This window comes from Tripterygium wilfordii, chromosome 10, assembly GCF_013401445.1.
Source record: "Tripterygium wilfordii isolate XIE 37 chromosome 10, ASM1340144v1, whole genome shotgun sequence".
Taxonomy (NCBI): Eukaryota; Viridiplantae; Streptophyta; class Magnoliopsida; order Celastrales; family Celastraceae; genus Tripterygium; species Tripterygium wilfordii.
The window spans coordinates 2,861,029-2,887,673 of NC_052241.1; the positions used below are offsets into that span (position 1 = coordinate 2,861,029).

The 26,645-nt window shown below is 34.4% G+C and overlaps 2 protein-coding genes across 4 annotated transcripts; both read right to left on the reverse strand.

The window, feature by feature from the left end:
* Positions 1 to 735: 735 nt before the first annotated feature.
* LOC120007160 (homeobox-leucine zipper protein HDG2) lies at positions 736 to 5,848 on the reverse strand. Of its 3 annotated transcripts, none has more exons than XM_038857355.1 (13): positions 5,634 to 5,848; positions 5,154 to 5,547; positions 4,576 to 4,815; positions 4,377 to 4,494; positions 3,896 to 4,084; positions 3,352 to 3,795; positions 3,139 to 3,240; positions 2,691 to 2,891; positions 2,433 to 2,607; positions 2,046 to 2,317; positions 1,743 to 1,838; positions 1,259 to 1,652; positions 736 to 1,155 (listed from the first exon to the last, which is right to left on the reverse strand). In XM_038857355.1, exons 2-12 carry the CDS (start codon positions 5,201 to 5,203, stop codon positions 1,281 to 1,283), a joined length of 2,259 nt encoding a protein of 752 aa, XP_038713283.1. In that variant the 5' UTR covers positions 5,204 to 5,547; positions 5,634 to 5,848; the 3' UTR covers positions 736 to 1,155; positions 1,259 to 1,280. The 3 variants fall into 3 exon arrangements, with proteins under 3 accessions (XP_038713283.1, XP_038713282.1, XP_038713284.1); XM_038857354.1 differs by having other exon boundaries at positions 4,576 to 4,796; positions 5,634 to 5,847; XM_038857356.1 differs by having other exon boundaries at positions 4,576 to 4,870; positions 5,634 to 5,847.
* Positions 5,849 to 25,336: 19,488 nt separating this feature from the next.
* On the reverse strand, positions 25,337 to 26,497 carry LOC120006861 (MYB-like transcription factor ETC1). The gene is made up of 3 exons (XM_038856970.1): positions 26,356 to 26,497; positions 25,875 to 25,959; positions 25,337 to 25,763 (listed from the first exon to the last, which is right to left on the reverse strand). The coding sequence occupies exons 1-3, from the start codon at positions 26,405 to 26,407 to the stop codon at positions 25,676 to 25,678; spliced, it is 225 nt and encodes a 74-aa protein (XP_038712898.1). The 5' UTR covers positions 26,408 to 26,497; the 3' UTR covers positions 25,337 to 25,675.
* Between the last annotated feature and the right edge of the window lie 148 nt (positions 26,498 to 26,645).

Consider the following 26,645-nt stretch of genomic DNA (forward strand, 5'->3'; position numbering starts at 1 on the left):
GCCTTGAATCATCAAAAAAAAATGGCTGAACTACAAGTGGTTGGTTCATTTGATCAATGTGGGTTTTGAACCATCGGTAATTAATCAACCAACGCGAGCATGTTACCATTTATCAACAAGTATTGACCATTAAAATCACAAGCAAAGAAACCCGAATTGCATCCCAAACACAAAAGAATGGACAGAAGGATCTGTGCAAAAATTATAAATGTGTAGTATTTAGCATAATGAATCCAACAACATTTTTTTTGTTTGCAATAAAAATCAAATTCATCGCGATCGAAACATTGAATGTTTTAAGTTTATATTCGAAGGTCTAGAGTTGTCATGTTTTTTTATGTTGAATTTGATTTTTGTTTCAAACAAAAAATTTTATTATTGAATTCATTAGGCTAAATACTACACATTACACATTTAATTGGATGAATAAATGTCTGTAGAAGTACCCCAGAATGGACAATCCCTTGGATGCACATTGATTTTATTTGGATGAATGAGATTCATTTTTACTGTAAAAAAAATACTACACATTTATAATTTATTAAAAAGTGTTAACACATTTTGGGGCACCAATTTAAAAGACATGTACATATTTCACAGGTTCTCCCCCAATCCTCTCGCCCAAGAAACTTATAGAATATCATAAATATATCAGTAATCACCCAACACATTAATGTATAATATTCTCAATAACTAAGGATTGAAAGATGCATTAAATAATTATAAACAAATTAACCCAAAGATGACCAGCCCTAATAAAAGCAATCCACTTCAAAAGTACCCAAATTGGGCAAAAAAAGGAAGCAAATGTCTGCTAGCAAATGTAAGCCTTTCCACCAACTGGTTCTTCAAAAACACACAAAACAACAACTTAAGGAGGAAGAAAAGGGCTGGACTCCCACAATATATGTAGTAATAAAACTCCCACTTGGACAAAAACTCCTAACTACAAAGTTAACAACTTCCGTTAATTCTCTGCTTTCAGTTTGAAGTCAATTCCCGAACCTCTAATCCCTTCCACACTTGATGATCTCTGCTCCCAAAACACATATAAACCATGAATCAATGATAAGGATCATGTAAGGTGCGCTCTTGACTTCTACCCTTCTCAAAACCCCTCTTCTTTCCTCTCTTTTCATTCTTCAGCCTATCTTTCTGCACCAAAAAATAAAAGAAATCTTATATATATAGATATACACACACACATGAGCATATAAACATTTCAAAGTAAACATCAAAAGTAATAATGTCAGCTTACATATAATTAGGATTGAAAAGTTTCATGCATTCTCGCATGATAAAGCGGCCTTAATCCTCTCCACAGTGCAAGCAATCAAGTTGTTGACAGTAGCAACAGAGCCAAGAGAGAGTTTTGCTGTTGGAACTGAATCCACCAATATCTGAAACGCGACAGTTAGCAGAGATCCACCAGAACCAGCTTCAGCACCTATGGTTCCTCCATTGATAGCAGTAGGTGCGTCGGGGAAAATTGCGAAACCAGAAGGCAGAAGGGCCACGTAGTCTGGGTCTCCACCGTTGAGTACCACGTTCATTGCAACTATATCAACCGGAGCATAGATAACAAATGAAGCTGTCTGATCAGTGCAACTCTCTTGCAAAATTAGCATGTTGCTCTGGCTTGAATTTGCGCTCTGTAAATTCAAGGGATGAAATTGATTAGATCATAAGAGAACACTAAATTGGTAACTAAAAACACACTTATTCCATTCTAACATACGTACATTTACTCGAAGTAAAGACACGCAGTTGCCAGTATCCCGGCCATTGGCAATGTGTGCCATTTCTTGAACCACTCCACCATTTGATAAAATATCCCACTACATCAGCAATCAATATGAAATCATTAGATTTTTCTCACAACATAAGAATATCAATGAACATAAGCTATCCTATCGTCGGATAAAGCTCGCTTTCATAGCATATCAAGGCATTGATCAGCTATGCAAAACTTGAGAAAAAGCATTGCATAGTTGCACAATTAAAGCTTGTTTCAAATTCAGATTGCTTAAATGGAAAGGTTATACCTCACTACGGGAATTCTCATCACGAAGGAAATCAAAGACGCTCTTTGGTGGAACAGGAAGCCAGAAGGAAGTTGCAGCACTAAGAACAATCCCAGGAGGCCTTCCTGGATCATCTACGCTCTTTCGGGTCATGACCCTTACATCATCAGCACCAGTGCCAGATAAAGTTGTCCATGTGTGAGCAGTGGAGGCACTGACTCCTGCACAAAAGCTAATAACCATCCTCTCTGCCAGCTTCAACATACTCTTCCTCCCGTCTTGATTTGTGATCACTGATGCATCAATAAAATTAAGGAAAAATGTGTCAAATTACAAAGTTGATGAAGCTAGCTAGCTTCCAAATTATTTGTTGTCGTTAATGAAGAACAAACTAATCAAAGGCATTACCTCCAACATCGCCGGTGGGAATATTTGTGGCCATCACACTTGCAAGCCTCTCACATTGGCGATCCAGTGTAGCCACCAAACGTTTTGCACCAAAGGCGTTCCCTGAGCTAACCAGTTGCTTGTATAAATTGTGGACACCTTTATCTTCCACTTCTACATGTTCAACCCATATAACCTAGACCATAGAGTTCCATTGGGGTAATTGGATTTAGCATATAGGGCTTCATTTGATAGTTCATTAATCGAAAAATTAGTTACCTTTGAGTATCCATTCGGCATTTCTTGAATCAAGCATCCAGATGGCCTTCTTCGACACCTTGAAATCGGACTGGGGCGTATATTGTCCAAGGATACATCAACAACGGCCCAAGTTCCATCTTGATGTTGCTTACAATACCTCACAAAGTAACTCTCACGAGTTGGAACAAGAGGTGTAGGAAGTTGAAATTCTGCTGTCATCTGAAAAATCAACATATTGATGTTAATGTTCATAGAAAGAAGGATTTTAAATAATTCTCAAAGTAATTAGATTCATCAGTTGAACCAATTCTTCAAGTGTTCGATCATGATTTGGCGCTGCCCTTCGATTTTGTGATCAATAGATGAATTACATTGACCATATTAATGCTATTCCTAGCATTCATATGTTAAACTAATAATAATAAACACAAAAATGTAATTAATCCATTATTCTCTAGATAATTACCACTTGCAAGGCTCCATTGTAATTCCCTGCCACTCCTGTTGACAGCACCTCCAAAGTCATGGCTCTTGAGACAATGCCAGAAAACACAGTTGACCACTGACTCTAAAATTATCAAAAAAAAAATGAGAAGAAAAGATTAGGCCTCTTTTATGCATATTCAACATTCAGCCAACTAGAAACCCTAAATGTTAAACAGACTAAATGAAACCTTACCACATCCATTAGAATCTCAACAAGGCTAATGTGGTTCATTATAACAACAGCAGTTTCCCTTGATGCCTCAGATCTGAAACCACTAGGTTTCAGGCCGATCCCGCGAGGAAATGTCCTAAGGTATTCATCTTCATTAAGCATTGTGGTTGAACCATCAATGCTAGTCATCCACAAGGGTTCATTCATTTGAGCCATCCTCATTAATTCCTCCATGGCTGCAACTGCAAGCTCAATTATCATGGGCTTATCATGCTCATTAGGTGCAGTGAGTGATCTAAGTAAGTCTCCAGCTCCTCCAAACATCTCCCCTCCATAACCTTGTTGTCCCCCATAACTTCCAACTCCAAGTTCAAGCGGACGAGGAGGCACCGATGAAGACATAAGTGGGTAGCTTGCCACTGGTTTCCCCACATACTTTGCAGCAATAGCTGAAATCCTATCAATCTGAAAACAAATCACAATTTCAAAAGACCATTTACTCTAAAATCTTAAATTCAAAGGGAATGTGAGATTCAAGTACTTGATTATTAGTGTAAACACGTACCTCTTCTCTTAATCGGGCATTTTCGAGCCTGAGATGATGTTCATCAAAGGACATTTCACCAATGGCAGTAGGGCCACCACAATTAGGACATGAAGCATTGCTAAGGGCTTCTCGGTACCGCATGTTGTCGGATCGAAGCTTTTCATTCTCAGCTCGAAGTTGAGAGTTCTCATGGCGCTCATGCTGAGTCTGTAAGAGAATATAGAGAAACTCAATTTAGCTATCTCCATTTATTAAGATGCTAAGTCTAAACCCTAGCTGGAAAAAATAACTTCACTAGAGAAAGAGAAGACAAAGATATTGTAAGGACATAGGACTCGTAGCGGCCAGCGGGTGATAAAGTGAGATTCTTCAATATTGTGTATACATATTGTAGGATACAGAATTTATCATGGTTCAGTATTCTTGGACTTGAACCAATTCGCCACACATATATTGCAAATCAGAGGGCTAAATATATGCACAACCGTTATACACTCACCTTCATTTGGGTGCGCTTGTTTTGGAACCAAAATTTGATTTGTAATGGCTCTAACCCTAATTCCCTGCTCAGCTCCTTCCTTTGCTTATCGTCTGGATGTGGACACTCCTTGAAAAATCTATACAAAATTAAACAATTAAACACACAAACATCTCAATAAAAAAACCAAGGAAAGAAGTTTAAATAGTTTGGCAGTTACGCTTCCATTTCTTGGATCTGATGCTGAGTATGGCGGTGGTAGCGCTTCTTCTTTCGTCGTTGCTGTTCTTGGTCGTCACCGGAGGCGCCGCCTTCTTGGTTATCGCTGCCAGATTTGGTGGTGCTGTCGAAGTCCTCGTCTCGGAGTCGAGCAAGTTCGCTTTCCGATGTGTTTTGGGTCATCTCTAGTGGGTGAAGCTGACCAGGCTCCATCATGTTTGGCTGGAAGTACATTTCAATTCTACAGATCTTTCAGATTCCAACACCAGCTAAGCTTTTTTTCATTGTTTTTCAATCTAACAAACAGAATTAATGTAAATGTAAAGAAGATAACAACCCTATTTGATTCATGTCATGAAAAAAGTGGAAAACTTCTCTCTTCTCTTCTTCTGTGCAAAAGAAGAAATTAAAAAAAGTCTTAATTGGTTTTGCAAATATCGAGGAGGATTTTTCTTTTAGTAGAAAAATTAGTCCCAAACATAATACTCCTCTTTTTTATCCTTAAGAACTGAATCGTTAGACCTATTAGAATTTTTCAGGTCAAATGAAAAACAAGCATCAGATCAGGAAGAGACTGACCTGACCAAGAGACAACCTTGAAGCTGATCCAAATTCACCGATACTCCCATTACTCCCCATCATCGACGCCATGTTTCTCACCGGAATCATTAATCCGGCTGGCATATTTCACAACAAACACCTCTTGATCTTTATGACTTCTCACTCTCTCTAACTTGCTATAGGGAAAAAAAAAAAGAGAAGGGTTTTGATGGGTTTGTCTGAAAGGTCGTATCCAGTATACTCCTTACGTGCCAAATGTAAAACGAGAAATAGGGTTGGCCAAAAGAACCCGAAAATATTTGTGAACAGCCAACGAAGATCTCGGAGAATCCAGGTTTGCCTTGTCTGTCTTGCTACTAGTGCTCTACTCAACACCAACAACTCCAACATTCCGTCCACTCTTTTGCTCCATCTGTTCAAAAGATATCATGCAAGATGTGTAAGAAAAAACACTATAAAGAAACACTTGAAAGGAGTGAGAGAGAGAGGGGAGCGTACCATAATCAGATTCTTGTGGAGTTGGAGAGATCTGGGATTTGGGTTGTTGATGGAATGACAATATTTTGAAGCTTTAATAAATTAATTATTTCTCTGGCGGTTTTGGTAAGTAAAGACTCATATGGTAAGGAAAAAGGAGTGGGTTTTTTGAGGCGGAGAAAGAGAGAAGACAAGCAAAAATGGAGAAAAGAGAAGGAGAGAATTGAAAGAGAAAGAAGAAAGGCTATGGCAGAGAGAGAGAGAGAGAGAGAGAGAGAGGAGTTATTGCAGAGCTCATTGAGAGGGTGCCATTGCATTTATGGTGGGAGAGGGCATAAATGCTACAGCAAGACATGAGAGAGAAAGATTGTATTTGTGTATGTATGTATGTATGTATTGGGTATTTGGTGTTGTTCAATTCTACCCTACGAGGGATTTGTATGTATGTATGTATGTATGTATGGTGGAACAAAAGACGGCTACCAAACACATTCTATACTTTCCACAACTGCGTGAATTACACACAATACATACAATACAAATACAACTAGATGAAACGTTTTTTGCACACTAATATTTTAAATATCTTGAAAGCATGTATGACTTGTCACACTTATAAAATTTAATTGTATGTCTTTAGTCTTTTTCATAACCAACGAGAAATGTGAGTATTTGATTTTTAATTCGAAAATGACATGTAGTCCAACAATTTGATAACCCAACAAATTTATTTCATTGATTTAATTAATAGAATAACTTTATTCCACTCTTTTATCCCAGAATTTATGGTTCAAAATTTATTGTTTTAATATAGATTCCATTATTTTTAAAACACAGTCTAGAATTCATTATTTTAGTTATGAATCCATTGTTTTTGAAATTCCATTGTTTTTTTCAATGGAATTTCAAAAACAATGGAATTAAGATTCACCTGATAAAACTCATCGATAATGGATCTTGTTAAAAAGAGTATGAGCTAATTCCGAATATGTAATTTTTTTTAAAAAAAAATCTAACATGTATTTTGAGAGTTGAAACATTTTAAAATTTCATTTAAGAGACTTGAGCTCCCATGGGTTACCACTATATTGGCTACCTAGCATTACTGTTTTTAATTTTCTACTTTGATGATGGTTCAAAATGAAATGCTTGTTTTATGAAACTAATTAACCATTATGAAAAAATAATTTTACATACTTAATCTTCATTAGTAATAAATTTATGTCGTTGTAAGTGAGTCATTAGTTGATGGCAATTACGTTGCATATAAGGAATCACTCACCCATTAGATTGTGGGTTCAAATCTACCCCTCCCCAAACCCTTGTTTCAAAAAAATTAAAAATAAATAAATTTATGTCGTATATAAATTATGAATAATTAAATTACTATATGTAGTAATAAAAAATTTACTATATGTAACAAGATAAGATATATATCTGAATAATAACATAAAGATTCAAGATCATCTAAAACTTAGAAAATAACATACGACCAATTCATGCTTATCTAGGACACGTCAACGAATAAGATAATGACCAACAATTTGTATCTTAACATGATCGTAATTTTTTAGTTTTTATAATTCCCTTTTATGTTCCCTCTAACGTACCGAGATATAATGATAATCGGATAAAGATTTGCGATGATCTAAAAATCACGTACACTAGAAAGGATGCACCTCTGGTGTATCAATTGTCGTGCCCATGGCAAATGTTGACCCGTCAAGTGCGGAGCGGATAATTGCAAAGAGAAATTTTACCATTCGACTATATTTACATTTTTCTCTCTCTTTTTTGTGCGCACTACGAAAAAATAAATTCACGACCCGCAAAGCTTATTTAAGAAAAGCCAATGAGCAAGATAATAATTGATCGATCTCTTGGTGTACGCCTTATTATAAGAGATTTATTACTAATATAGTTTTGGTGCACATACACAAGAAGTCAGGATTAAAACACAAATTATCCAGTGTACATGAAAATCGTGTAGTTTTTTACTCTTTTTTCTTCATTTGAAATGATATGGGTAAGGAGAATTAATGCTTTCCTTTAATCATACTTCATTTAATTTCCTCTGAAGGAAATATTATTGTATAAGTTTTTTTTTGTTTTCCAAATAAATTGATTCAATTAATATTCAGGAATTATATGCTTTAGTTCTAGCTATTAGGAGTGTTATGGTCGATTTTTGTTCTGGCTTTGACATAAATTTAATCGACTAATCAATCGGTTATTGATGGTTTGACGGTTAATTCGATTTGACACGATTTTTTTGGACAATCCTAACAGGTTTACATGTTATTTTTGGTTTCCCTTTTATATATGTTACCCTTTCTTCATTCCTTATAAATGAATCGTACTAACTAATAAAAAAAAAGAATATATTATTCTCTCCTTATTTGGTACATTATTTCAGCCCACTAGAATGGTATAAAACCCCCTTTTTTCAATGAGGAATATCTACATGTATTTTATATACTTATATAGCCTTTTGTTGGATTTTTTTTTTGTCTAGATTTTGTTGGATAATTAAACGTATGGAACATAAAAGAAAAACCCAAAACAAGCATTTTTTTAACGAATGAAAAGAAGACAGTATAGCATGGCATAACCAAGCATGTTTTACAATATAGCTCCGTGGCATATATGTGTCTTTATGACATTGAATGGCATAACAAGAAGGACGAAGTTTTCCATTTCCATATAGCATGGCATAACCAAGCATGTCCTATGAACAAAGTCACAAACAACTGTTATGCTGATTTCCCATGATGAGGATTGAGGAAGTAATTACTTTAATTGTCGAAATGAAAAAAAGAAATAAAGAAAAACATGAGACTATTTATTATCTATTCTAGATAATTTGTTTCCTCTATTTAATTTTTCAATGTGGCAATGCATAATTATTTTTTGAATGAAATGGGGCGGTATCTTTGAATATTCATTGATAACCCTCATTTATGATGGAGGAAAATCGAGGTTACACACCAAAATAGTTTTAATAATCAGATAAAAGAATAAACGGAAACAACAAAATAAAATATACAGGCCTGTTTGATAAACAATTTTTAACAACCAAACGCTCATTTGGAAGTAACATTCAAACCATCGTTATAGTAGCATTTGGTATGACAAATTGTTCATTTTAGTAGCATTTGAATAGTATTTGGGTATTTTGGCCACTAAGTTCCTTAACTATCCTCACTTTATTACTAATATTCGAACTATGCCCACCTTAACATGGGTTTCTTCTTTTTCTTTTTTTTAACCATGTTTAATAAACCCTACATAAAAATATAAAAATATTATAATATATAAATTATATATATAAGTTCAATACTCCCTCCATCCCAATTTGTCCGTCATCCTTTGAAAATCCAACATTTTAAGAAGACATGATTTAATGCAATTCAACTACACAAAATATCCATGTTATTCCAAATTTTCTCTTATTTATGACAATACATTTTTTCATGAAACAACGATAATTAAAGTTACAATGCTAATTTCGAAATGCAACAATAAAATTATTAATTAATGAAGAAAAGTGACACTAGTTTTGGGACAATTCAAACTAAAAGAAAAGACAACCAAAAGGGAACGAAGGAAGTAATATATAAAAATTTATTATAAAAATATTATAAGATGTAAATAATACATATGTTTAATAATATGTAAAAATTTATTATTTTAATTTTCTAGTGTTGCATAAGTCCCCTTGATTGAATACGTGGCTAATTCGCATGAAAAGTGCAACAATTTGATAATTAATTTTTTATATTTTATAATGAATTGCATAATACCCACATATATAATTTGACATAGTATTTGAAACAACATTTTCTAATCAGAATATATGCTACTTCCCAAATTGTTTCCTAATTACAAGAAGAAACATGCAACAAAAATAAGACCACTCCACCTCACCACAGCACTCAAGAGAAATAGAGACAACCGCCAATAATACATACATATACCTGAAGGCCTCAACTGCTAGGGGAAAAAAAATTGCAGAACATTAGAGCATAAGAGCAAAGAGGCTAAAGGATAATGTTATCGTAACATCATTGTTTTGTAGCATGTAACGCATTTATTATTGTCCAGAAGGTGAAAGGATACAAATAGCAACATCGTTAACAATCTTAATTAAGCTTTCAATGTTGGAATCTTGAGTGATTTGGGATACATTTAGAGGCTCTAACAAAACTTCACGTATATATTATTCACAACTGACAACGTTAATTTTGCAGCATAAAGGATATACACGAAATCCTTTATTGACACTAATTAATTTCTCTATCAACACGTACATCATTCCACCGAATGTTGGAAGTATTTAAAATGTACGTTGGGAGGCATGAGAAAAGAATGAACTGCAATTACTGAAAGATTGGTGGTTTATTTGACGTCCACGTCATCAATTAAAATCCATTTGTTCCTAGGGGCTCCAATTCCGCATTCCAATTTTGACTCCAATTCTTCCTTAAAATTATGAATTAAAATATGTGATTGAGTGTTTTTGCTGTTTATAATGTTTGAATATAATAGAGGTAACGGAGGGTTTTCAAATTTGGTTGGAGGATTTCCCTTCATTTCTTAACTCCCTCATTACTAAGGAGGTTGTATCCCCTAATGTGGTTTATTGTTAATGGAATGTTGTTGTTCTTATGAAAAATATATATATATATATACAATAGATTTTGGAGAAAAAAACGTAAATCCTAAATACTAAAAATTAAGCCCTAAACACTAATTTCTAACTTCTAAACTCTAATATGTCTCTTTTTTTAAAAGAAAAAATCTTCATTTACCATGATTTTTGGGGAAGAATTGGAGCTCCTCCCATTCCCTAAAAAAGAAGAAGGAATTCTCTAATCAAATCCTTTCACGCAATGTCTCGAATTTGCATTTAAATGGAAAGTCTACAGTCAGGGAAGGATATAATACATGAAAAATGACTAAAATAAGGAATCATGAATTGTAAATTTCTTTGTCTAATTCTTCTTACTTAGAAAACATACTAATTATACTCCATTTTACAAACAATGTACAACAAACACAAACTAGCTAGTTGGTCATCTGGTTACGTACGAAATGGTATTCATCAGGGAGTAGGGTTTTTCGGGCACCACATTTGAAGACGATGTTATCTTTGTGGGTGGGCCTGAGTACTGGCTCTCTGGAATCTAGATTACACACCCCCACCACCTATGGCTATGCATCTTGAGAGAGTTTAATGACTCTGACCCACGCAACGCAGGCTCTGCATGGCAAAAACTCATTTACTATGTTCATGCCTTCCTCGCATACCCCTTTGTTTGTCCATATATGTAATTTACCATTATCTTTATTAAACTTAAAATTTAAAACAAACAAAAAAGAGAGCCTCAACGCGCCTCTTGTATTTTCAAGCAGAGAAAATATTCAACATAATGATTATGGTATCCCATATCATGCGCTGATGTGATGTACGATAACAAATAGGATCACGATATTTTATGAGTTGTCGTATCAAATCATGGGTGATCGTGATGAAAATAATTAGTTTACAATTTAAATTTTAAATAACTAACAACCACTCACGATTTTTTTTTGATAAATATTAGGTTCTTTATTGATGATGAAGAATTAAGAGTTAAAGACAGGAACAAAGGGGTCAGATTAACCCAAAAGACCAACTTCGTCTAGCTAAATACAATCTCAAAACAAAGAGGGATGGACCCCTCAATTACATCTCTAACAACCACACATGAATTGATACTAACTCATACGAAATGTTACAACACTATTGATCTTGGTACTCCATGTCAGCGTATGATATGGCGTACCAGGACTATTGAATATTTTCTCCTTGAAGCAAGTCAATTAGCGTTAAATGACTTGTGGGTATTGTCTTGCCAAATCATGAGTAGTTGGGGATGAAAATAATTCATTTATAGTTTAAATTTTAAATAATTAACAACCACCCATGAATTAATAATAACACATATAAAATGTCACAATACTATTGGTCCTAGAACACCACATCAATGTATGATATGGTGTGCTAGATCCACTGAATATTCTCTCCTTAAAGCCAAGTCAATTAGCGTTAAATAACTTGTGGGTCCCCGTCTTGCGCCTCACTTTCACGCTCTTTTAGTGAAAGGATGAGAAAAAAAATGTGTGGCTTGTAGTGTTGAAAAGTTAAGCCTAAACACATCAAGGATATTGTTCGTTCTGGGTCACAGACCCGCATAAATGTATTCTTAATAGGTCATCGCCATTAGTTCTTACGCTCAAAAAATGCGTCCATGTGTGAATGATGCAATACCCTTCACTTATATACCACTCAGTTGGGTTATGCTAATTCGATGTGGGATATTAGTACTCTTGACACTCCCTCGTACTTGTGAACTGGGTCATGTCAGACCTAACAAGTGGAGAGGTGCAGGCCACGTCCAAAATGGACTGAGACTTTGCCCTGATACTATGTTAAAAATTCAAGCTCAAACACATTAAGGATATTGTTCGCTCTAGGCCACGGACCGATACAAATTTGTTTTTCATGGGTCATCGCCATTGATTCTTAGGCCCAAAAAATACATCACTTGTGTGAGAGATATTAGTACTTACTTATATTCCACTCGGTTAGTTTATACCAATCCGATGTGATTGGAGCAGACCCACTAAGACCCTTAATTTATTGTTTAATTTTTTTTGACATTTAGCCAACCTTTTACCCATCCGGTAGCCCAACTCTTAGCCTTACCCAGGTGTAATTGTTGGCTTGTAGTCATTTAGCCTAGCTTTTATCCACCCTATAGCCCTACCATTCTGATCAACCTCTCGTTTTTCTCTCCTAAGTATCTCAAGGAATCAAACGCGAGGCGTAATTTGATAATTTATCGAATAAATGACTTGTAAATTTTGGTTGTTATTTTTCATACTTTCAAATATATAATTAATAAATAAATAAATAAAAAATTTCGTTTGATTTTGCCCACTTTAACATAAAATTCTATGTCCGCCATTGGGATCTATTCTTGACATGTGCGCGTGGGACTAGCATGGCTTTCGCTTGTGTCTTACTCCCTAAGCCAAACGTAGCGTCTGCTTTTATAAAAACTCGTCGAGGAATTTACGTGGGCCCCAACTTCGAAGACTCTATAAAGGTCAAGGGTGACTTTTGGTTGTTTTTGAGTTTTTTTTTTTTTTTTTTATCCGGCGTTGTTTTTGAGTTAATACGTTAATATTCTGTAACGTTGACTTGGCTCTCTCTCCTTTCTTTATTTACTACTTATTCAGAGTTAAAGAATACTCCGATATACGGACCTTTTCAAAGAACGAGAGCTATCTCGAACGACGACTATTTTGACATACTCACGGCATCGTGGGGTTTTTTTTTTTTTTTTTCTAAATATCATGATAAATTTACTTTTCATTGAAATTGAGCATTAGCCACACATATGTCTAACCAAATTGATTGTCAATCAAGCCATTGTTCGTTGGTGCATCGTGGGTTCTTTGTCATGTAATCCTGACATCTTATTATTATCATTATAAGTTGGTTGATGAAGTTAGGCAACCGCAGTGTACAAATTATTGCACACGCTCATGAATGTGATTTGGAGTAAACTAATTAACCTTCATCGGACCCTATTACTTTCTGGAATTTATAAGGTACATTTATTATACAATATTCCACTTCTGTAAAAAACAGGGACAAACACACGATTTTTGATGTTATACTTTCTCTTCGTCTATGTGCTGGTACATATACAAGTAAGGTCATGATGGCCATGATGACCCACACATGTAGACATTTTCTAGTCTAAAATGACGGCCTACACATGTGGACATTTTCTAGTCTAAAATGACGGCTTAATGTGGACATTTCACATGTAGACATTTTCTAGTCTAAAATGACGGCCATGATGGCCTACACATGTGGACATTTTCTAGTCTAAAATGACGGCTTAATGTGGACATTTCCTAGTCTAAAATGACGGCTCAACGTCATGACAAACATATCTTCAGTCAACTTTGTGTGTCCCGATTATTCTCCTTGACATCCTGAATATCTGCTCTAACATCCCTGACATCTGTTTTAACAACTTCTTCATTAATCTTCATTAAAGTATATATTCTTGGTGGAATTAAATGAAACTCGTAACGGCAAGACCATGTCACCTATGCAGCATGTACCTGTCGCCCCAAACATGAACATTCACCTTTAACATTAATAATTATCCACGAATTGTTATGATTTTATGGAGAAATTCCATCGCATTGAATTTAATACCAATTTTTGTATAAGTATAAATTAGAGATTTGAAGGTATATAGTGCACACTTCAGGTATCTTAAGACCATGATAAAATATGGTAATTAATACGAGGACAAGAAGGAGTCAGAAATTGTGATTGGATGAACTATGAAGGATCATAGGTCTTGCTGTTGTCATGGATATGATTACAAAGACAAGTTGGTGCATGTTAGTCCTGCGCTTCTATCAGGGTTCAATTTTTTTCCGAAAGACACATATTTTTTATGGACTTTTCTGTCGTGCATAATGTGTGGGATTTTAGTCCATTTTGCCCAACCAGAATCTCAATTATTGCCCACCCTAATATGCTTTGACCCAAATCTCAACCCAGCTTTCTTCCTTTTCTGTCTGAAGATTGTCAAGAATCGACTTCGGAATTGAATGGACTATCAATGGTTAAATGATAATTTAGTTATGCGCATTGTAAAAGATATTTTTGATACTATTCCAAATCAGATCGTCATGAAACGATATCAAAATATGAAAAAATCATCTACTACATTTCTAAATTAACTTTTAATTATTAATTTTATTTTTCATCTTTTCAAAGACATAATTAATAAATAACCGAAAAATTATCGGGATCATTGCCCTCAGACCCCACTTAATTTTGTCTATTCTAACATAAATTATTGTGTTCGCCCCGTTTAGCCTGCACGCACCCAAAAAGCAATAGTTGTGGGTCATATACAAAAAAGGGACAAGTTGGTTATCAGGAGTTATTATTGTCTTGGAAAACAAGGTGGAACTCTTTTTTCTTTTTTTTTTGTGGTGGAACCTTTCCTAGAGAGAGAAAGAGTCGCCTTATGAATTATGATGATGAAAAGGTCAAAATAAAGAAAAACAAAATGGCAAGAAGCCACAACAATGTCATTTAAGTCGAGTGCTCCATCTGTAGAGACCAGTGGAATTGACTGACTAGTTCTGTTTTCTTTACTTTTGGCATACAGTCCCTTCAGTTGCCATTTATTTAGCTGCTGACTGGTGTGAGCTGATTAAATTAGTCAAACGTAATCCCTTTTTCCATAATAATCAACGAAAAAACAAAAGCAAAAGAAAGCTGTGTTGGATACTTGGATGTAACCCTCTCTTTCTATATGGAAGTTTTGATCCCATGATGAAGTTCTGCAGAAGCCCAATGGGCCTCTCCTCTTTCATCTTAAGAGTCCAAAGCCTGTTAACCCATATGGGCTGTATCCAAATTTACAAATGTATAATATTTAGCATGACGAATCTAACTGTATTTTTTTTTTCGAAATAAAAATCAAATTCATCGTAATCAGAAATCAAATATTTTGAATTTATATCCAATGGTATAAAATTATCATGTCTTTTTTCATGATTAATTTAAATTTTGTTTTGAATAAAAAAAATATACCGTTCAATTCGTCAGTCGAAATACTACATATTTATTATTTTTTAAAATAAATTTGGTGCACCGTTTGGGTCCAATGTTTCAACGCTGAGTCTCCCTCGTATCCGCAGTCCAATGGGATCTTAAGCCATTTTAATAGTGTGTTTGGATTGAGGGATTTGGGGAAAGGGAAGGGAAGAGAATCTTCCCCCTAATTCTCTCCAAATTCCTCCCTTTAATAAAATCTTTATCCCAATCATCTTCAAAACACTTTTCATAATTTTTTTATAAACTATTCAAATAAGGAATTAGAAGAAAACTCAATTTCCCTTCCATTCCCCTCCCCTCCCCTCAAATCCCTCAATCCAAACACAATATAAAAATTGAAAGCGGGTTAAACCCAAATGGGCCTTGGGACCCATGTAGCAAAAGTGGACCTGTTCCTTCATAGTTCGTTTGAGGCTGAGTCCAAGTCTGCGGTTAGCTATTCAAGTTGTGCTCCCTTTGTCTGTTCGAAGAATGTAAAGCACACATCTTTGACTGCTTCATCATGTAGTTTTGAATAGAAGCACGAAAAGACTCGTGCATGTGTCTCGTTTGAGGCTGAGTCCAAGTCTGGTGTGTTGATCAAATAATGATTTCAAAATAATAATTGAGCTCAACTGTTTGAAGTGGGTCTTGGTTTCTATATATGGTTGATCTGATCTCATATTATCATCGTGTGTACCGCTTCTCCTATTCCCATTGTTGACTCAATTACAGGCATTGTGATTGATCAATTACTGCCTACTAATCAAGAAAAGGCTCAAGTGGTCACATAATCATGGTATAATATTTTGTAAATGTATTTGCTTTGGTCAAATTGGGATTCTTATGAATTTATTATTTGTAGACGTGGGAATCCATACTCGACATCTTATTGTTTGAGGCCACCAACAACCTACAAGGATCAAGGGAGCGTCGAATGAAAGATTGACGCATGTGTGGCGTTGGTCGGGGGCAAGCTTCGACAATCAAGTCAGTGAAGTGGTTGAGGACTTTTTAGTGAGAGAAAACATAATTCTAGAGGGAGATAACAATTAATACCTCCAACAACGGAATCCCTTTCAAGGTCGCGGGACCTCAGTATTTATACTTATATAGGCGTTTGACTCACTTAATCCACCAATAACACGTGGATGCTGAGCTAGATTGGGCTTTGGACCTATAACTACCTGTTGAGGACATGGGCACGGTGGAGGGCTTAAGGAATCTATGGCCTATAAGAGAGACTTCTTAGGCTATGTCCTGAGTCATAGATTGCCCTGGTTGTGGACCTGTTGGGTACTTGAGGTCGTGGGCCTATAAAATGTCTGTTAAGATCATGGGTCTGTTGGCGTCTTCTACGCCGTGGGTCTGTAAAGTCTTCTGCCTTGATCATAATATGTTGGACGTCTTCTAAGCCATGGGTTTTTGCCAGGCCATGGGTTTCTGTCATATTTTTTGGAGCCAGCGCAGATTTTGACCCATACATTAACATGTTGCTTACCGCCTTAATATGTCCGATTTCGATGTCTAGTGAATTAGTAATACTTTTGTGCTAAACCTTACAATTTCTCTTATGTTTTTCACGAATATCAACTATGATACTCGAAATATTATATGATCCTCGCATAATTGTTTATTTTCTCCGAGTCATCACTTTTTTATACTAAGAACTGAAAATGGCAACTCGATCTAATCGCTATCTTTGGCATGCAAAAAACAAACAATTGAGGGTGGAAGATGTACAAATCAAAGAAGTACGTACATACGAAAAAGTGAACCTTCATTAATGAGTATTCAAGGACAACATGTGCCTTCACTAAAGAAGTGAATCTTGCATGGAATAGACTGCCAAGAAAGATTGATGGTACTAGCCATTACTCAAGTCAAACATTTCAGCTGTTGTCCATCCTTCACTAATGTTACCTATATGTATTATTTCTGTGATTTTCTGTATCAAAACGTTTGAATCTAATAAGTAGAGAATTAATAATGTCTGAGGAAAAAAAATTTATGAATGTATTTTGATTTGATTTACGATTAGACGATATATTTTTTGTCAAAAACAAAAATCAAATTCATCATAAGAGAGACATATAATGTTTCGTATTTATATCTAATATTCTCAAATTTTCATATTTTTCTCATGTTAAATTTAATTTTTGCTTGACATAAAAATTATATTGATGGACTCGTAAACCGATCAAAACACATTTATGATTTTTTTTATAATTTTTAATTGTTGCTTCGTTTAACTATTTCCATCGTCTTGGCACAATAAATTTTTTTTATTGCCGTTAAGTTTAAATACCTCATTTGACTTTTTCTATTACCAAAATAACATTATGTGTACTATTTCAAGCCATCATGTTTAATTTTTATGTTTATCCTCGTATTTCCTTTTTCTTTTGTGTAAATACACAATAATCTTAGAATTAATAAACATCAAATAAAAAAGTAAAATATTGAATAGAAGCTCAATTAGAATGCTACCAAAAATATTACTTTAGATATAATAAAATAATTTTTTAATCATCATGTTTATTCTAATTTATGTTTATCCTTATCTCTTCATTTTATAAGTATGAAGTCATATGAGAATTAACAAACAGTAAATAATAAAAGAAATAATAAAAAATATTGAATAAATTTGAATTCTATCAATTTAAACATAAAATAAATTATTACTTTAAATATAATAAATATATACTAAATAACACTTAAAAAATAATAGTAATGACGTTGTTCACAACAGGGTGTCATTAATTATTTTTTTCTAACGCTGTTAACAATAACGTTATTAGACCATTTTTATTTTCAAATTAATGATATGCAACATGCGTCATTAATAGTTTTCTTTTACAATGACGATGTTGCAAAGAGCGTCAAATGTTATTTTAGTAATAAAAAAAATCAAATGCTATTTTAAATATGGTTAGAGTGTCATTTTTGACGGGAAAAAAACTCTTATATATGGGTCCAAACTCTAAATTACTCCAAATGCAATGCATCAGTTATATAATTAATTGAAAGAATACATTGGAAATTATCAACACATCACTCAAAAAGTTTGACTTAAGGACAATGAAATAAAAGGTTATCAATGAATTTTGGAGAATTAAATCAACCGCTTTAGCTTCCATATAATAGATATATACATCAACTATATATGAACATAGACCACATCTTGCACTTATTGATAATCTATACTCATATAATAAACATAAATAGAGATACGGCCATACGGGTTTCGATCATGAGATCTTATGCTCTTATAGTTATAGAGAATGAGTATTCTCTATAAATATTTACCAAAAACCTCTTGTTTAATTAGCCGGTTGTTGGTGGCCGCCCTATACCAAAATAGTTGTATATATATATACCAAAATTTACTTGCAAGATACTATTCGCTTTTTCAAGTTCAAGTCTAACCTATCACATAACCCCTATGAGTCCAGGCGAAATTTGACTATTATTATAAGATATTATTCGCTTTTCCAAACGCAAGTCCAAATCCAACCCATCACAGGACTTCCAGGGCTTTCCAAAACCTTCCAAGGTCTCTCAGTCTCATGGCAACGCGTTTTACTGAGTCAATGAAATTCATTAGCTTATAAACGATCTATTATATTTCTATTTTAGCGATGTGTGATTTTTCTCATCATATATATATATATATATATATATGAAGTTTTTTTTTTTTTAAAAAAATCAATCTATATCACAAAATATGTGTAAAAACGGAGTGCATGATTGTAGGCTCAATCAAAACAGGACTCGCACATGGAAATATATGTAAACCTGTCTTTGTGGGCCAAGGTTTTAAAACCCTATTTTCATCAATTTTGTTTGGTCTCCGTGGATCACGCAGAACTAGCTTTCATATAGGGTTTGGCCGAGTCACACCCCAACTATATACTTCAATTCACAACACAACATTTTTCTCTTTCAATTCGTGGTTGCCAGCCAGCTTATTAATGGGACTGCGTCAGTGTTCCTCAGTTTTCTGTTACATACGGTTTTATTAAACTACCCGCATCAACTCTTCTTAATCAACTCTCTACATTCACGATAAAAGTTCACGATTTATATATCTACAATTTGTCTAACACACATAAGATACTCTAAATCACCTTCTATATCATCTAATTATTCATTTCTATTCATATGAACTATAGATATGTAGATCGACATGATGGCTATTTCAACTGATCCACGAAGTTGCAATGTCTAGTACCACATCTTCCACGCCACACACAAACAAGTAAAACTCGTACACTTTTTAGAAGGGAAAACATTAGAGCATCCACAGTGATGCTTGAAATATCAAGCACTTCAAAATTATTCTCTCTCTCCTCCTTTATCCTACGTGGCACAATTTAATTGGATGATTAAATCTCACAATATACACTATTCATCAACACTTCATACATTTCAACACTCCATACTCACTTTCTCTATTTTCTCTCTCTTCCTTTTTATCATCTATTTCTTCCTTTTCATATCTCTCTCTTCCTTTTCATCTTCTCTTTCTTCCTTTTTATCATCTCTCTCTTCCTTTTCATCACCTCTTTCTTCCTTTTTATCATCTCTCTCTTCACTATTCATCAACTATATACATACTCCAACTCTCAAGTATCATTTTTCCACAACTAAATTTTCAAGCGTCATTTTTCATCCATTGTGTGCATGTAACGCTATACTTATCAAAAAAGTAACATTTCAAGTACTTAAAATACACTCCATTATATCCATTGTGAACATCTAGCACTTAACTTATCAAGAAAGTATCATATCAAGTACTTCAAAATCATCCCATTGTGGATGCTCTTATGGCTATGACATTACCCCCCGTTCACTTTGTATATCTATAATCTACAATCTATATGTGTGGCTACTTATAGACTGGCATTAAATATTTTAAAAAGTAAAGTCAAACATATGCAAATAGTACAATTACAGTCACAGTCAGGGTCCATTTGATGTGGAAATTAAAAGGCTTTAATGAATGTTAATTGCCTTCCAAGTCCTTTTAACTCAAGAAGACATTATAAGTTATGTCAAAACCCAACGCGTAATCACGATGGTATTGTTCTTAGTTGGAATCGAACTCATGACTTTTCGAATCCGTACGATTTGACCCAACGAGTGATTGCCTATAACGAGAATATTTATATTTTAGATATTGATAAATTATAAATAATTGCAAAAGTGCATCTTCAAATAGCTGAATCAAACAATGTAATAATGCAAGTATGGAACCACAAATCATTAAAAATAAAATAAAATCATATAATAGAAAATTGATTCATTTTATAGCACAGTTGGCTTATCTAGGGAAGTGGGTGATTAAGGTGATTAGATTACTAATGGACTAATGGTATGAAATAGACCTTAATGACTATGATAGATATGGCACATTATCTACCACCACACACACACACACAGACAGAGACACACACATATATATTGCTAATATTGTTGAAATCACATCATTAGTGGTCGTTAACTATGTGATTGGTTACCTAACTTGAGTCACTAATTAATTGATTAATTTATAAGGCAATTGTGTTCACACAATTTGGTTATTGAGATTAGACAACAAGCTAGGGTTGTCCAAGTGAAACAAGTTTGTATTATTGGCCTAATCCTACTGTCTTAATAATGATAACTCTTGATGAGTTGAAAATCATGTTATTGTCATGTAATTAAGATGATGAGTTGAAAATTGTACACACAGATCGAGTACTATAGCATCCACTTTTTTTTTGTTTGATAACCAAGAGACGAGAACGATATCATACAAACTTATTTTTTAGAAATTTGATATGGGTGTAAACTCAAGTCGTCATGCCCATGCGCACAAAAATTTCCCACATGAAGACAGGGTAAGTTGGGCTAAAACTCAGCGCATGACCTCAATAATATTATTCCCAGTGATGATCGAATTTGCAATCTCCCGAACTATATGCATCCACACAGTCTAATCATGCTTGAGTCTTAGCAAATTAGTTAGGTTCAATGTGTTCATCACTTTATAAATATTGTTCTAAAACTTATAATTATTTATGTAGTAAAATTATTGGATTTGTAAACAGAAAAAAGTCGTTATCATTTTAGCTAGTCACTTTTTTCAAATGTTTAATCAAAACAACACCCAAACAGACAGTTTTGTTCCAAAGTTGACACAATCCATCAATTATGCCTTACGATATGAAGACAATGGCAGCCTCAGGGATAGATAATTGAAACATAAATTAATTTATTATAGATAATTAGTCGGAAAAGTCATTGCACATTTATTAGTGAATAATTTAGTTAAAACCGGCCAATGCCAATAGTAGGCAAAAAGAGCATAACAATTAACAACACCACCATGTTTTGTTTATGAACAAATATAAATATTAATTATTAATTATTTTTAAGTCGAAGCTACAACTTATTTGAGAGCTCTTTTTTTAACAACACCACAATCTTAGTCTAATTAAATTAAATAATATATATATATATATATTAAAGGAGATTATATAGTTTAGTTGAAATTATCACCAGTTCCCCACCAGATTGATAAATGTATATCATAAGTGATTTCAACTGTTTGATATTAAATTTATCTTAAAAATAAAAAAATGTTATTTAAATTTCATCTGGTGGTTCTTAACTTCATATTTGATACTAACTTTTTTTGTATGAATTTAATTGTTTTTAAGAAAAAATAAACAATTATATTCACAATATTAAAATATATCTATTTATGATTTTTTAAAAAATATTTTAATGCACCAAAACGGTTGGGAACCGGTGCTTAGTGCACCGTACCTACCCCAATCTATTTCCATGGCAGTTATTTCTGAATAATTTAAACGAATGGTCAATGGCCTGCAAGAGGTGGAAAAGAAAAATAATTTAAACACATCAATCTACCCACACCTTATTTTTCTCTCTTATCATTGCTATATTTTAAATTGTCTATTCTTAAGGGTTCGAGGAAACTTACATCCTTTAGGATTCTATTGCGATTCTCATAGCCACTTAAAATATTCAATCAAACTATTTTATTTTAATGCAATATAGATTAACAAATTAATTAGTGAATAAATTAATTGCATATTTGTTGTGGGCCAATGAATGAAATGTAAAAAAAAAAAGAAAAAGAAAAAAGAAAGAGCTAGATGTGCATTGTTTGATCAGTGAAGTTATATTTTCCCTTAACCCATAATGTCTTTGTCAAGTACAATTAGCAACTCATAGTTTTGTGTTTTAATATACATTTTGTTAGCAAAAAGTAAATATATTGTACTTTAATTTCCAAGTGAAAAAGACATTTCACATGCTAGGTTAACAATTTCTCTTACTTTATTATGGTGACCAAACTTACAAGATAGAAGATAAGGTTTACTATTGAAGTAGACTTAAGAGTGTAAATAATCTCATTCGAAGTCGAGAGTTCGGTTTTAAGATAACGTAGTTATTCTGAGTGGTTTATGCTGGACCCTTGATCCAACGAATTTGTCGAGCTAATTTGCGTATGCCTAATTTGAAATTGAACTTGGTGTACCCTCTAAAAAAGACGTACTTACTGAGTTATTCTCCGTTAAAAAAAGAGAGAATATGTCCTCATCATTGATCAACAAAAACTTTCATTGCACATGATATAGTTTGACAATCGTTGCTACATATATATGCATAGATCATCATTATCACATGAGAGTACACATATACGTATATATATAGATTATGACACTCAATATATATATATAATAAAAGTAAAACGAGGTTCAACCAAGATAGTTAACTAAAAATGACATTGGAACCAAACACAGGTATAGCCATCATTCTCCCCTTGAATACTCGTTTTACATATTGTCTCATCCCGTGGACCTGAATATTGCTCTGAACCGCCTCTCTTCTCCTACAAACCCATAAAGCTCTGTTTGGTCAACCATTCAAAACCAATTCTAAATATTAAAGACAATGAAATACTAAGAAAATAATCCAGCTACTTCTTACCATAGAACTGCACGTATTTTGGTCATCTGCCTTTCTGGGATTCATATAATCAGATTCAGCTGGTCTAAGATCACTAACCTGAGAGAAAAAAGAAAAGAAAAGAAAGAATAAGTGGCAGAATTATTAGAGTAAGAGGAAAACTGAGGAACAAAAAATATTACTAACCTTAGGACTATTAACAGGAGAGCTAGCAGTGTCTTCCAAATCAACATGAGAAATCTGTGTAGCTCTTGATTTTTTCTCGAAATTTAGCTTCTTGGGCATGGAAGAACATGGAACATTAACATTGTTATGTTCCTTGCATGATTTCAAGAGTAGAGGATAAGAAGTAGCATCAGAGACCATTGAAGAACTAGTACAGGAAGAATTACTGTGCTGATCTGATAAGTCTTCAAAGTAAGCTGTCCAACCACTCTCTTCACAAGAGTTGGGTGTGATTCTCCTAGAAGAGAAAACATCTTTGCTTATAGATGGATTCATAGATGACTTCTCCTCCATCTTTTTGTTGTGGGGTTGCAGGGGTTGAAAGGGCTAACTAGGTAGGTTTTTCTAATGAAGGAGAGATTTATATATAACAGAAGAACACATGAAGGGAGTGATGACTTAGTAATAATTCAAGAAAAAATGGCACCCATAATGTGTTAGAATCTTGGTTTTGGGGTATGTGTGGGCCATGGAGAGTTGTGGAAGTGGAACAGTGGAAGTTAAAAAAAAAAGAAAAAAAGAGAGGCAAGTTTCAACCGAACGTGCAAGAAGAAAAATAAGATTGATAAGAAAGGAAGGGAGTTGACCTTTGCGGTTCAGATTGGGGAAGAGAGAGAGAGGTGATTTCACCATTTTCTTTGTAAAGGACGTATTAGTTTTTACTCCCCAACCAAATTCAATTAATGAGTCAATTGAAAATTTTGACTGAATTCTTGAATACTTGAGCAACACTAAGCATTGCTCAGATTGAAATCCTTCTCGCATATCGTGATTGACGTTTTCAGTAACATGCCGCTCTGGAAAAGCTAGAATTGTAACATTGTATCAGGACTTACAAGTCAAGGGACAGTCTTAGGTAAAGAATTTTTATTGGGTGTATGCCTCCCAAAAGGTAATGAAGGTGAGCAAAGGTTTTCATGGGCCGGACGGAGATTGACCCTCTAATGTAAAGGTAGAAGGGAGCTTGACTGCAAAACCTACACATTAAACAGGAATAAAAATCCGCCTTAGTGATCCAACAGTGCCGAGTGGAAGGGTTGCTAACGGATAAAAGTTACTCTAAACAAATGTATCAATATGGGCCAAATGATCGGATTGGGCTTGCCATTAACTAAAACCTTTTGGTGGGCCAATGATAAAGACTATAAGAGACCAAATGGCTCCCCATCGTCAATTCGTCTTCGTCGGACTCGGACCAGTGATTGGGCTTATTGATCCAGGCCTAATTTTCTGCTCCTCGGGCTCGCAAAGGGGGGCTTATTCGTTGAATGGGCCGGAGTTGTTGGCTGTGGGCGTTAGCAGTTCGTGGGTCACTGACTCACTGGTTTTGGTGAAGAGAGAAATTGGGGAGACTGGGTTTGTTGGGTTGAAGATCAACGAGTGATCCCTTATTAGAGATGGTAAAAAATCGGTTTCAGGTTGGATAGTATCACGTGTTTACAAAATATTTATATGTCTGGATTCTAATTCGGATTGGATTTCGGACGTACTTAATTGACCAAACTTGGATTTGTTTAAATCCAGATAATAACTTAACTTGAGTTAGGGTCCAAACAATATTTTTGTGCATGGACTCGAATCCATACCCCCTTTAGAGCGGACAAAAAAAAATTGTATGGACCCATGTCCAAACTTGATTAATTTTGGTATGATCATTCGAACTGGATATAGTTTTGTCACCCTTAGTCCTGACTTCTGAAGGGGTGAAGCTTGGAAAAATGTCTCGAATAAGGAATTTAGCACTTGGAAGAGACAAGAGTAAAACAACCTTCTTAATTCCCAATCTGAATCTCCCATCATCTTCGTTGTTGTTTATACATATATATTTTCTTGTAGGTTTGAAATATCAACTATACATATTTGCATCAAATTGGCAGTTTCATACATATCTGTTTTGAGATCTTTCACATAACTGCTATTCCCATTTACAATAACAGGGCAGAAACTAAAAAGCTAAACTGGACAAAAAGAAAACAGAGCAAGAAACCAGGAGGCAAATTGGGGCCAAGCTTCAATGTCAATTTAACATAGATTGACCACACTTTGATTTGGTTAGGCAAAACAAAACAACAAAAAGCAGAGCCCCATATGACCAAACTTTAATTTGGCCAAAACCCAGTCTCACAAAACTGTAATTACAGCATACAAGTATCATTCTCAGGCTCTATTGGGTTGTAGAGTATCTTGAAGTCCAATACTTTTCGATTTCTTCGGCCGTTCTTCCAGGAATCCTCCCAGCAATGAGAGACCACCTGAAGTATCAGAATTTCCTCATCACATAATTTTGATAAGTTGAAAAAGGATTACAAGAAATACAGAGTATAAGAAACCAAATCATAGATGATAAAAGGCAAGCAACCCACCTTTCACCAACTAAATTGAACATTCTAATAACAAGGGTCTCCTCTTCCTCTGAGAACTCAAGTCTAGAGTCTTCACTGGATTCCTCTGTAATCAATGAACAGAGTTCCATTAGTTTCATATGGATTTTTGGTACATCGCTCTAAGAAGCACTTACTAGAAAATGGGGGAAAAAAAAACTCCATCAGTAATAATTTTATCAATTTAGGGAGAACCCCGAAAGGGCACAACTTATTCTGACAGATATCTTCTAAACGGTATTTGAAATCCAAACTCAAACACTTCAAGAATGTTGTCGGTTATGGGTTACATATCCGCATGTCTTTGTTTTCATGGACCGTCGTCATTAGTTCTTAGACCCCAAAAAGCATCACTTGTGTGAGAGATGTTAGGATTTTACTTATATTTCATTCGGTTGAGTTATGCCAATTTAATGTGGGATGTAGTCTTGACAGTTAGGCTCATATAGAAATAAGAGAATTCCTGATTTGGAGTCCACAGAGGCATCTTCAGAAGAGCTATCCAAGGCAGCCATTTGCAGTATATATGTTGAAAATAAGAATGAAAACTGATCAAAGAGAGAATATTGGGTGTGTGAAGTTGAAGTTAAGGGACTTGATAACTAATAATAGTTTATATAGAAGAAGAAAAGATACAGAAGAGACTTGAAAGAAGAATGGTAGATGGTTTAGTCCAACTTTGATAGTTAGTTGGATGACTTGTAACTACAGGTTTGGTGCCAGGTAAGTGGTGTTGTATCAATTTTCCACAGG

Bases quoted from the DNA above. Each gene is read 5' to 3' on its own strand.
- LOC120007160 (XM_038857354.1), bottom strand. From the start codon at position 5,258: ATGCCAGCCGGATTAATGATTCCGGTGAGAAACATGGCGTCGATGATG. The intron at 3,241-3,351 runs GTAAGGTTTCAT...TGATAATTTTAG, and splicing joins TTGAGATTCTAATGGATGTG to AGTCAGTGGTCAACTGTGTT. The intron at 1,839-2,045 runs GTATAACCTTTC...TTGCTGATGTAG, and splicing joins ATGAGAATTCCCGTAGTGAG to TGGGATATTTTATCAAATGG.
- LOC120006861 (XM_038856970.1), bottom strand. From the start codon at position 26,407: ATGGCTGCCTTGGATAGCTCTTCTGAAGATGCCTCTGTGGACTCCAAA. The intron at 25,960-26,355 runs GAATTCTCTTAT...CATTGATTACAG, and splicing joins CTCTGTGGACTCCAAATCAG to AGGAATCCAGTGAAGACTCT. The intron at 25,764-25,874 runs GTGGGTTGCTTG...CTGATACTTCAG, and splicing joins TTCAATTTAGTTGGTGAAAG to GTGGTCTCTCATTGCTGGGA.